The 13547-nt window shown below is 38.8% G+C and overlaps 1 protein-coding gene across 1 annotated transcript in view; it reads right to left on the bottom strand.

The window, feature by feature from the left end:
• scara5 (scavenger receptor class A, member 5 (putative)) overlaps nt 1-13547 on the bottom strand; it is a 119555-nt gene that overhangs the window by 36391 nt on the left and 69617 nt on the right. The window contains exon 10 of the mRNA XM_080881903.1: nt 6946-7011. Coding sequence (XP_080738029.1) covers nt 6946-7011 — 66 coding nt within the window. The remainder of the gene's footprint in view (nt 1-6945; nt 7012-13547) is intronic.

Consider the following 13547-nt stretch of genomic DNA (forward strand, 5'->3'; position numbering starts at 1 on the left):
AGGTACCACATGTAGACTAATCTCAGCCATACAACAAAGCTTCACAGGGATTTATATCTCAGTCTATGGAGAGCTGGACAGCTGAACTCAGTTGAACAACGTCATGTGTGTGCTTTGGGTTACAAAAAAATTGGTACAATTTAGGCAATGCATGAATAACATTCAGTGAATAACACTGCAGCCTCTGAAACGGCAAGAGTTGGACATGCTTTCAAACAAAAACAAGACCTGACTGCACATTAACCACTTCCCTCAAAAATGCTCACCTAATCATTTGTAATCACACTCATTGTTTATCTACTGGTGATAGTACCCTTTCAGCTAAAACTGGTCATTAAGATGTGCTCATATTTTGTACAATAATAAGAGCTGTGTTCAGAGGATTTAAAGTATGTAAGAGCCTAGGAGTTAGGGGTTGTCTTTTTGAACCCAAAAACAAAATTGAATACACAAATGTCAAAAGGCAGCTCTGAGACTAAACTTTGAGAAACGTGATTAATCTGACTTTCACTAGTTTGTTTGAATCATCCAAACAAACATGCTAACAATTTAGCCTAGTGTGTGTCCTGTTCACGGAACTCAGTACTAAGTTAAATATTCAAACACTTTGAATAGGATAACAGATAACATCTGTTACTTGTATGCTTTGGTCTATATCATTTTGTTTTTATGACTCATGTAGACAGCTTTGCAACCTTTCCAGTTTGTTTTAAAATGAGTCAGCCAGATGCTATACTAGCATTTTGAGTGTTAGCTCAAATAGCTAGTTGGCTGTAAAAAATATACAAAAAATATGCCACAGATGGTTGTTGAAATTATAAAGTTAATGGTTGTAGACTAGAAATAAGAAGCAAATATTTGCCTGACACTGAGGACATGTTGTTAAGTCATTAGGAATTTTGAGCAATACAAGGACAGAAAGGTTGACAGGTTTAGCCAAAGTAACTAGGGGCAATACATTATTTGGTGAAATAAAAAGTGGGGTAGTCTAGATATAATAACATGTCAGCATAACCACTAATTACATTTTGGATCAGAATATGTGGAAACAGGTTGGTGGACAAAAGTCCTCTGAAATGTGTTTCCCACTAAGCCCTCAACTTTGTATAAGTAATGACTTTTTCTACTGACACATGCTCACAGAGACAAAAGTCACTTCTCAAATTCCTTAAAGTAATTAAACCAAAGGTCAATATCCTGGTTTCTAACTTATGCCATTGGTACAGCCTAACAGCTTCTGTCTTACATTCACTTTTGACAGCCAGCAAAATGATTCATCATAAAACAGAGGCGATCTAATCTGGACATAAATCATGTACTGCTTCTGTAAAAGTAAGGAAATTAAAATGAGCTTTGAGAGATATAATGACTGTTTCTGTTCAGTGAATACTAGTCAAATGAGCTTCAACTGCTGGGGGCCTTCCAAGTGGTTCAAGCCTCTGAGGCCAGATAAGCTGCAGCAACCACAACATGAAGGCCAGAACATGGAGTGATAGAGTATTACTAATGTTTTTCTGGCAGGCAGGAAGAATCTGTACTGGATCGAACTACATGGCTCCAAGACAGCAGCTAACTAGATCCTGTTCATAACATCTTCTTTCAGCTGCTCCCTTCAGGGGTCACCACAGCTAATCATTTGCCTCTAGCTCACCCTGTTACTTGCATCCTGTCACACCAACCCTCTGCACGTCCTCCTTCAATACCTCCTTGATGCTTCTTTGTGGCCTTACTGGTTTCCTTCTGCCTGCCAGCTCCATATTCAACATCCTCTGTCCAGTATGTCCAATATCACTCAAACCCTCTCAACTTTGCCTCTCTAACTTTATCTTTTTTGTAAAACATCCCTTTCACTCTTGCTGATCGTTTCCTCACCCGCTCCACCCTTCCTGTACTCTCTTCTTTGCCTCTCTTATGCACTGTCCATTGCTTTAGATGGAGAAGTACATTCTGATATTGGATTATCTCATTTCTTGACACTGGAAGGCCACACTGACGAGAAATGAAAACTTTCCTTCATGTTGATTTTCACATTCAACTACATGGTTTCTCATGAGCTCAAGTCCCAGGACACACACAAATTTCTCGTTTCTGAGTCAGAAATCTGAACTCGTTAATGTTTGGATCTCTGTACCTGCTGATGTGCACAGGAAAAACAAACAATAAAACAACTACACTTAATGCTGGAGTCCTGAGGTCAGCTGTCAAACTGCCAGATTTTATGGCTGTTGTAATATGTGAGGTCAAGAAAAAAACATTACATCAATGTTGGCAATGACCTCTACATGAAAAGAACATTTTGTTACATGTTACATGCCCATAGGAAAATATCTCAAAGGATTTGTAACAGGCAAATGTTTGGCATTTTCACTGCCTCAATACTGAAAATCAAAACAAGTGAGAAATTTCTATTTATGATAATCGGTTTCAGTAGAACTTAGATTCATAGAAAACAGTATTGAAAATGTTTGTTTTCAACACTAGTTTACAGTGTGTAAACCAAGCAATCAAACAGAGACCAAGATTTTACATTTTCTTTAGTACATCTAAAAATAAGTAGCTTTACACTAAAATGCAAAAACAACCAAACTCCTTTATATCCTTCCTTTTAAAATGTGCTATACCTTTTAAAATTGTCATTTTCTTTCATGTTACATTGGGGGCGTATTTTCAGCCAGCTCATAGAGCGACTGTCATTGCCAGTTAAGAGGCAGCTAACTAACTAAGAAAAAGTTGGTTAAAAGTTATGGGGGAAAAAAAGCTGACATATTTTAACCTAAAGATCTTTTTGTAAACATAACAGTAGATTTAATGTCTAAACCTTTCTACCCTTACCATAATCAAATTGTTTTTATTGCTCAAACCTAATGTATCTATCCTAAAGCACTTTGAGGACTCCAGTACAACAGAAAAGTGCTGTATAACAATCAGTCCATCTACTATTTACCAACTAATGAAACCATGTATTTCTAATGAATAAAATTTTAAATTAAAAATGATCAAAATTTAAAAAAACAAAACAAAAATTAATCAAGTATGAAAAACATTTAGTGTCAGCAGCAACATTAATTGCTCCACAATTTTGTGCACATGGCCACGAATCACTACATGTGAGATGGAAAGATGAATCGTCTTGCAAAAAATGGATGGTACACAGGGAATTCCATGTTCAGAAATAAGTAGACAACAGCAAACTGTTGTAAGACCAATTTGAGCTGGACATTGTCTTAAACATAAGCACAACTACCATCAACTGATCACAAAAATATTTACAACATAGGTAAAAAATCAAATACTTTGTGCTAGGATGCAATACTAGCAATACATACAAGATAAAAAACTGTTTTTAAAGCCTGTTGATTAAGAGGTTATTAAATCCAGACGTTTGTGAATTTGCAAGAACCCACTGGCATTTTTTTGGGCAAAGTTTGGGATCTATGCATGTAGCCTAATTAACCCAGTAAATCTAAGAGATCTTTATGCAATGTCTTTATGTAATCAATGCTAATTAAATGTAGTCAATCAACCAAGAAAGAAAAAAAAATTAAAGCCTAATGGGCAAAACAACAATTACAACACAGCATGTGTTCAACGGTGCTGGCATGAGGAGTAAACAATGCAGTCAACACCCAGCAGTATGCAGGATTTGGATAAATTACCATTGCATTCACAAATATAGTAGAAACAAAAAATTAACTACAAAAATCAGGAAGACTGGCGCAGTGCATTATATAAATAGCAAGATACATGAGAATGTTGTTCATATAACATCAGTACAAGACTAAATTAATGTGTTTATTATTTTTCTAGTAGTTGTTTCTTTTCTTTACCTTTTTTCTTTCTGGCATGCCTCATTACTCTTTTTATTTGTTTTGTTCAGATACAGTAGAAAAAAAAAATCTCATCTGTCTTCTTGGACATAAGATTTTGTTGGAAATACATACAATCTGGACTCCATTTGTTCTTTTTCACTCAGAGACAATCACTCATGCTTCGAGGAAAGCATTTGATTCTGTCAGTGACATAACATCCTCTTCAGCAGGTTCATTTTATGGTAATACCCAACACATGTGGACTAACGCTCCGTTTTCCCACTAATTCCTCACAAACTTTTGCTTGTTCTGGAAAGTGATTACACAGGTATGAACTGTTTGCTTTAAAGTGTAAAACAATTGAAGTCACGCATCCAACAATAAGTCGGTTGTGACAGAAATACAAACGACGTTATGATTTGAAATTTCTAACAGCCAACAGCATGTGGGCTCAGTCTGTCTTTTCTTCTCTGAAACATCAAACATCCGCGTCGCGTAAATGACGTGAGGAAAGAACTGATCTTTGACGGCTCTGTAATGGGCAGAAACTGCATTCATGTGGTCAAGGGATCAGGATTATTTGACATGAACACCACCCCATCACTCAGCACATGCAGAACAGTCATGGTGATGCAAAAAAGAAAGAAAAATACAAGCATGGAAAAAAGATGTAATGACCTTTTTCTTTCTACTTTGTGGTTTTGCATTCGAGTTCAGGTTACCGCCACAGGACTTATACTTATTTTGAAATCCTTTTGATGTACACTGTGAGATTACATTAAAAACAAATGCACACCTACCAGCCTTTGAAACCATGTTCAGCTCTATGTGATTGATATCAAATGAACCAAAGATGAATGAAAGCCATAAAGTTATCACGTCATAATTTATGGTTGATTTTGGATCACACGCACCGATAGATGTGAGGTACTCAGACTTTCATTCCTGTGACTGTGAAACACGTACAACATTTGAAATGATACATTACAATATTCAAAGTACATTCTTACAAAAATGAAATAATTCAGAAGTTTGCTAAACATTTCTGTAAATGCAAAACTTGCTTAGGCCTTCTATTTGTGATCACTTCTTGAACCAACATACTGGTTGGAATCACCTAATGATCCCCATATGTAGCTGTTACATCCTGTGAGGCTGTGGGAGTGTGTGTGTGGGTGGGGTGTTTGCCCACTCTCTCCGCCTCCTCCTCTCTTGCCACTCCTACCCTCTCTGTCTCTCTCACTCTCCTCTCTCTCCCCAGGACAGCTGTTTTTGATAAGCCTCGTTTGCCACCTGAATCCAGTCAGCAATCACCTCTGAGGCTATTTAAGCTGGGGATGAGCTGTGAGAAAGATGGGTTTTTCCCCTCTGTGGTGCGATGCAGTTTCTGCTAGGTTTTGGACAGACAGCCTCCTAGTGAGTAGATGGGCTTGTGGGCCCTGGAAGTGTCTCCCTTATTTGTTTGGTAGCTTTTTCTTTTGTTGCTGCCAGTGTTTTCTTTGTTTCTTTGGCATTATTGGTAAAACGGCGTTGCCGGCTCTTTAAGTCATTTGTAATAAAACTATATTATTTGTAATAAAATTATATTATTATTATTATAGAACAACTCTGTCTGTTTATCTTCAGGTCAGCCACTAACCAGAAAGTCGGTGGTTCAATCCCAGGCTGCTCCAAGCCAAATATCCTTGGGCAAGATACTAACCCCATGTTTGCCTACTGGTGGTGGTCAGAGGGCCCGGTGGCGCCAGTGTCCGGCAGCCTCGCCTCTGTCAGTGCGCCCCAGGGCAGCTGTGGGCTACAATGTAGCTTGCCATCACCAGTGTGTGAATGGGTGAATGTAGTGTAAAGCGCTATACAAATGCAGGCCATTTACCATTTTACCATTTAAAGGTTAAATATGGATAGAATCAGCTCAGTTGGGCACTGCTACCATCCAGATATCCTTCAGCATGCATGGTGAGGGAATCGATCTTGGTCAAGGCTTACAGCTTCATACTGACCTTGTTGATTTCTGTGTCTGAAAGTTTGGTTAAATTACAAGTAATCAACATCCATCCATTCGCTTCCGCTTATCAGGGTCGCGGGGGGCGCTGGAGGCTATCCCAGCTGTCATAGGGCGAGAGGCAGGGTACACCCTGGACAGGTTGCCAGTCTGTAGCAGGGCTAACACACAAGGACAGACGACCATTCACATTCACTCACACATTCACACCTAGTGGCAATTTGGATTATCCAATTAACCTATCCCCACAAGCTGCATGTCTTTTGGACGGTGGGAGGAAGCCGGAGTACCCGGAGGGAACCCACGCAAACACGGGGAGAACATGCAAACTCCACACAGAAAGACCCCGGCCTGATGGTGGAATTGAACTCAGGACCTTCTTGCTGTGCGGCAACAGTGCTAACCACCGTGCTAATCAACATAACAACAGGAATATAAATCAAAGTAAGTAAAGTGCTTAATTTAAAAACAAAGCAACCAAAAACACTTTGCTGGATTAGATGGTGGAAAAAAAGTCTCATTGGAATAATCTGCAGTTTGTTATGCTACTAATTAGTGGGTAGATTACTGTACATCTAATATTCTGTCCACAGTGATGTCTATAAAACACTTAATTTGCCTGTTGAATCTTTTAGCAGACCATGTTCCCTTTTTTACTGTTTCTGTAGTAGTTTGCCTGCATGCATGTGTGGTCATCTAATAACTTTGAAGCTGCAGTTACTGCTGCCAATAAGACATTAATGAAACTTACTGAAAAAAAGAGAGGAACTTGGAATCACTTAAAGGATGTTATTATTTTGGGGCCAAATAAAACGGTTGCAGGTCTGCAACTTTTGTTATTCTCATAGTTGTTCATCAAGAAGGAGAGTAGAAGAACAGAAGGAGTATAATGTTTTTGTAAAACTGGTATGATAGTGTGCAAAAAATATTATAAATGCATTTAAAAACTATACAAATCAGGATAAAATGAACCTGTATGGATTGGTTCTTTGCAGCTATACTACTTGAGTTGGTACAAACAGGCAGAATGATATTACATATAACATTTTAGGTTATTTAATATTAGCTACAAACCGCTAAATAACACATTGTCCCTTGCACACTGTGGACTGGACTTGGCCATCATTTTCTCACCTGGTCTGTCTCCTCGCTCACCCCGTTCACCCTTCTCTCCCTTGAAACCCCTTTCTCCTCGGTTACCTGAGGACAAAACAGCACGAGACAACTGATTTACTGACAATGTCGATAATGATTACTTTAAAGAGTTTTATGTCACAGTACATGATGATTAAGCACGATGTAGTATAGAACATTTAGATAAAATATGAAATCAAGGAAAAAAGGAGGCTGGAACAGTAAGAGGTACTAAAAGGAAACAGCTGGAGGAACATTTTACAACAAAAAAGGTTAACTGGTAACAGGTCAGCACCATGATTGGGTATAAAATTGCATCTCAGAGTAGAGTTCTCAGAGTTTCTCAGAAGTAAAAGTGGGCAGAAGTTCAAAAATCTGAAAAAACAAAAAACCCAGCACCTACAAATTGTGGAACAAGAATGATATAAAATTGCAACTTTGACTATCTCGGGATCTACTTTACATGATTCATCAAATGATTCTGAGAATCTGAAGAAATTTCTGTACATAAGGGAATAGGCTGAAAATCAATCATTGGATGCCTGTGACCTCTGAGCCCTCAAACAGCACTGCATTAAAAACAGGCATGAATCTGTAGTGAAAAGCACTGCGTGGGCTCAGGAACACTTCCAGAAATCATTTTGATTACAGCTCATTGTGCCATCCACAAATGCAGGTTAAAGCTCCTTCATGCGAAGAAGTCATATGTGAAGATCATCCAGATGCCTCTGGCTTCTGGGGGCCAAAGCTCATTTAAAATGGTCTGAGGCAAAGTGGAAAACTGTTCTTCTGTCAATGAATCAAGATCTGAAATTGTTTGGGAAAACATGGAGACTGCAACCTCCAGACTAAAGAGGAAAGGGACCAGCTGGCTTGTTATGTGCACTCAGGTCAAAAGCCTGCATCTTTGATAGTATGGCTGTGCATTAGTGTCTATGGAATTAGCAGCTTAAACACCTGGAAAGGCATCAGCAATGCTGAAAGGTATATACAGATGTTAGGGCAATATGTGCTCCAATTCAGACAACAGGCCTTGCGTATTTAAACAAGACAGTGCTAAACTTCATACTGCAGCTACAACAGCATGGCTTCATAGCAGAAGAATCCTGGTGATAAAGTGGCCTCCCTGCAGTCCAGGACAACTAAAAACATTTGGCACATCATGAAACTAAAAACATGACAAAGAAGGCCTAAGATTGTTGTGCAGCTAGAAACGGATATCAGACAAGTATGAGAACTCATTCCTCCCCCAAAAGTTCACCAGCTGTTCTCCTCAGTTCCCAGATGTTTACAGACTGTTGTTAAATGCAGAGGGGATGTGTTACTATTATCAAATTCTAACATGGGGTATTTTCTTAAATTTTACACCCTTTCGTACTGAGCGTGTAAATTCAGTCATTATACTGATCTCTTAGAGAACCAATATGTTAGTAAATTTGTCATTACGAATAGAAATGATAGTAAATACTTAAGTTTTGTTTGTTCAGTTAGACTGAGTGATATTTGTCATATTTTCATCCTACTTTACACAAAATAACAGAAACCAGGGATATGAGTTTAGGGATTAATCATGAATAACTGAAACTTGTAAAAATTGTAACAACAAATCAAATCGTTTTCAGTGTTTTTTGTCAAAATTTGGTTTAGTGAAAAGGGAAGGAGAGTTGTCTGTATCATAATATCCAATAAAATCCTGGTTAAAGTTAAAAGGGAAGCAAGCTATGCATAAACTGAACACAACCAAGACTGAATTACACACAGTGCCAACCGCAATGTAGCACAAAATGGGGCAGAAATGAGGTGAAAAAACAAGCAGGACCAAGAGCCATAACCCTCAGAGATGAGAGCAGCTCAACCACTGAGAAGTCTTAAAACATCTGAACCTTTTCTTCACTTCTCAATCATTTCCTCTCATTTGTATATTTTTAGCTAATGTCTCTTAAATCATGAGGCCTGTAATTGACTTCTCATACATGTGGCTACGCCCTGAATCCTCTTCTTAAATAAATTCTAAACATTGTGGTGTATATGTGAATATTAATGCAGAGAAGAGCTGAAAAACAAAATGAAAATGCACTGACAAAAATCTTTTTAAGGTAATTGCTTAGGCTATTACAACATGGATGGAAAAGTTAATGGGATACAAAACAGCGACATTACTGCAAGTAAAAATCCTTGCATTTGTGGTTTGTGTAAAATTACAGTACATTTACGCACGACACCTCTCCCCAATCAGAAGCTTGGATACGACTATGTCTTATTTGTTTTCATTTCAAAATATAATGTTATTACAAATTCCCATGAATTAGCCATCCAAAGTTGGAGAGCATTTCAGTTTCAGTGCCAGTTGCTAACTCTCAGCCATGAGGTTTAAAAACCACAAGTCTGTTTTTGTCATGAAGCAACGAGAGGATCGGCTTTGAATGGGCACTTATCCCACCTTTAATTTGACCACAGTGTAGGTGCAAGCTGTGGTGGTCCTCAGCCACATGTGTTACAGCCTGTGTGTGTGTCTAAGCAGGGCAGCTAGCCCTTTATACACACCCTCCACGTGACGTCCTCAGCCTTCAGTGTCACTTCTATCCTGACCACATCCTTAACAACTAAATAACACTGCAGGGAAAACCTAAACACAGTGGTGGGCTACTGCTGAGCCACAAGAGACAACAGATGCGTCTGATTTAAACCCTCACTGAGTAATTTTGCATACTGGTGGTCCTGAAAGGCAGCAAAGGGTAAGATGAGGGGAATTTTGTAAGGTAATTTGAAGCCTTAGTACAAATATTTATGGTAACCCTCAGGATAAACTGTCATAACTTTGATTAGCATCACACTTTTCATCTAGTGCCAACAGCAAGTAAATTCTTAATTTATATTTTTGGCTTATGAACAAATACCTTTAATAAAAAACAAATGAGCGTCAGCTGTATTTACTATTTTGTGGTAATGAGCAAATTCAAGCATTCCAGTGTGCTAAACCAATATGGTCCACTGTCACAGCTACACAACACCTACTAAAGATCAGTATATTCATTATCACTGCATTCCAGTAAGTAATGGCTCTAGACTTTTAATAATGTTTATGTTCAATGTGACCCATTGTGGTTTTCATTTTTTTTTGTCAAAATGTTAAAATGTTCATGTCAGAAAAATTCTCAAGCCTAGTGACAACTGGCCAGTGGATTAAGGTGCAAGTCAATGATGCATTTAAATAATATGGGTATTCCCATAAGGTTAATTCACAGAGGCACAGATGCCATAATCCCAGCAAACATGGCTTAAAGAGACCCTGACATAATGTTGTGCAGGGTTGGCTGTGGCTCAGGTGGTTGAGTCTTATTAAAAAGTACTTTAAATGGTCAACTGAGGAGAAAGGTGTTATATAAGCACCTTCAAACTCTTTTCATTTGTATGACTGAAGTCTCATTTGTTGTACGGTGAACTTACAGTAACATGTCGGACTGTTAAAAGCATTATGTCTGACTGCCCCTTATGTCAGCCTTATAAACCATGTGATGCACAGTTAGCAAAGTAGCATAAGGGAGCAACAGGATGCGAGTTTAAGTCAACCTTGTGGTATACATTTTTTTCCTCTTTCCACCAGCATGAAAGGAAAGAAACGTATGGTATATCAGCAAAAAAAAAAAAGCAAAGACATATCAGCTAGACAGGGAAAATATTGTTATGCATTAATATAATTTTTTTTAAATCATCTTTTGATATGGCAATGAAACATTTTTGGGAACTATAGACTAATAAGAATCATTAGGTTACTTACATATAAGCCTGAAACAAGGCCAAAAGTTTTAAAGTTCTGAGATAAATCTGTAAAGGTCAGGCTTCAAACTGCTCTTAATGCAAGGTTTCTATTTATTTAATTGTATGATCAGCTAACAACAGCTCTTTACTAATTTTGGCCAGCTGTAAATCTGAAAAGGTATGACAGCATGAGAGCCACAGAGAGACAAAAATAACGTCTAGCTTATGAAAAAACACAAGACTAAAGACCCAAGCGGTTTTCCGTAAGTGTTGGTAGGAACCAAAGTAGAGTTGAAAGAAGTTACCCTCCAGGGGCCAAATTGCTAAAATTGCTTTGAGTCTGCTTTATGTGTTAAACAGTTTGCTAACACATTAGCAGTAAACACTTCACAATGTCACAGCACTTCAGAGTTGTCAGTTTTTTACTGTCCCCCAGTGGCTAAAAAAAGTCCAGCTTTACGCACCCAGAAATACCATAAAACACTGTCAGCAACCACAACTGATCTGACAACCAAAGGAACAGCCAACACCTTCTGCAGTCCCTATATATTCTTCCCACCGTTCATCTATATAAAACCATGAGACTTCCCAGTGCTGTTTTTACAAGTTTTTTGTTTTCCCTCCTCCCTCCTGGATGACTGTCTTATACTGAGGCCCCATTCATAGCCGAGTCTCTCCAAAGCCTTCCTCCTTCACTGGTCTGTTAAACCTGAAACTGCACCACAGACGCGTAAAGCAGAAATACACACTACTACAAACTACCGGGATCTAGATGTGAAGGTTCCTGTGTCCTTCACTTTACCTTAATTTTTGTTTTTCTGTGTAAAATGGTTATTGGTGTGATGTTTTGTATTGCTCGCTACATAACTAAGTTGTCAATCAAATGATGCAGACAATGCCAGAGTTTTTGTAGGTGACAATCTTTTCACGCCTGCTTGGTCATAATGGATGTAAAGTGAGTTTTCTTCTAATGGCTTCAATCAAGCTTATGTCATACTATTAAAATACAGGACATGTTTAGCAATAAATTATAATTCCTTCTACTTTCAAGACATGAGTGACAGGCAGTGGTAGAATATGACGTGCTATATGTATAAGAACAGCTTTTGTGAAACCCATGTTTAAGGACTCTTCATAGAGTCACTTTTTACAGTAAAACAGTAGTGGAACATGTCTGCTATCACTACAGATACATTATATTAAAGAGACATCACATAATGAGGAGATGTGGCACTCCTGAAATCTATGGAAAAACAAATAATGGAAGAATTGTTCTAATCTGATATGACTGCTGATTTCATCCTCTGACCAAAGATTAAATGGTAAATGGCCTGTATTTATATAGCGCTTTACTTGTCCCTAAGGACCCCAAAGCGCTTTACATATCCAGTCATCCACCCATTCACACACTGGTGATGGCAAGCTACATTGTAGCCACAGCCACCCTGGGGCGCACTGACAGAGGCAAGGCTGTCGGACACTGGCGCCACCGGGCCCTCTGACCACCACCAGTAGGCAACGGGTGAAGTATCTTGCCGAAGGACCGAGAGAGTCCAAGCCAGGGCTTGAACCGGGAATCTTTCCGATTACAAGGCGAACTCCGAACTCTTCAGCCACGATCGCCCGTGAGATTATTTAACATTAACATTTTAATACTTTTGGTGTGCACTTAAGGCAGGAGTGGGGGAACTCCAGGCCTCGAGGGCCGGTGTCCTGCAGGTTTTAGATGTGTCCTTGATCCAACACAGCTGTTTTAAATGGCTAAATTACCTCCTCAACATGTGTTGAAGTTCTCCAGATGCCTGGTAATGAACTAATCATTTGATTCAGGTGTGATGACCCAGGGTGATATCTAAACACAGGACACTGGCCCTTGAGGCCTGGAGTTCCCCCACTCCTGCCTTAAGGAGTAACAACAGCATTATGTGCCCTTTCCCTAGCATCCTCTTCATATGGCCTACTTCATTATAAATTTGATTTAAAGAACTGAAGGTAGAGCTCCTCGATTGCCATCGAGCATATCCATTATCTGTATCACTATTGTGTTGCATTGTGGTATAATTCAAGCTGATGAAGTGTCCGGTGCTTTCAAACTCGAATTTTCTACCAGGAATTAGTCCTAACAATGGGGTCTATTAGGAGACCCCACACTATGACCCTTCTGCCACCAGATATTTGGTTTTTGTCTCATTTTATCTTATTCTCCTAGTGCTTTAGCATCTTTCTTCTAGTAAACACAATAAAAACAGTCTTTTACATTTGTATAAAATGAGCATGAAAAGGCACATTATTTTACACTATGTAAAAATGCCTAAAAAAGGGAGAGTTGAGTCATAGTATTTTTATTTAGTATTTATTTATTTATTGTCATTGTCAAGAACAATGAAATTGCGTTTGGGGCTTCCATACAACCCAAAAAAAAAGAAGAAAATAATAAATACCCCTTAAAACCCAAGTGTACATATTTAACCCAGTGTGACTCCAGTGCAATAAGACAATCCTTAGCAATAATGTTCGTAGAAATTCAGACAAAGACCTGAGATACATGACAAAATACAACAATGCAACCCATTCAATATTATTGTACTGTGAGATATGATATCAGATATGATAGTTATCTATTTAAGAAAGAGGGGGGGGGGGGGGGCAGGAGGGGGAAGAGAATAAAGATATGATGCACCAATGCAGACCAGTTCATTGCTATTAAGAAGTTGGATATGGTTATTGTCCGTGAGAGGGGGGCAGAGAGTTCAGGAGCCTCACAGCCTGTGGATACAGGCTGTTGGCCAGTCTGGATGTTCTGGCCTGTATAGACCTGTATAACAGCTAAGTGCAGGAGACAA

This window comes from Rhamphochromis sp. 'chilingali' (genome assembly GCF_963969265.1).
Source record: "Rhamphochromis sp. 'chilingali' genome assembly, chromosome: 5".
Lineage (NCBI taxonomy): Eukaryota > Metazoa > Chordata > Actinopteri > Cichliformes > Cichlidae > Rhamphochromis > Rhamphochromis sp. 'chilingali'.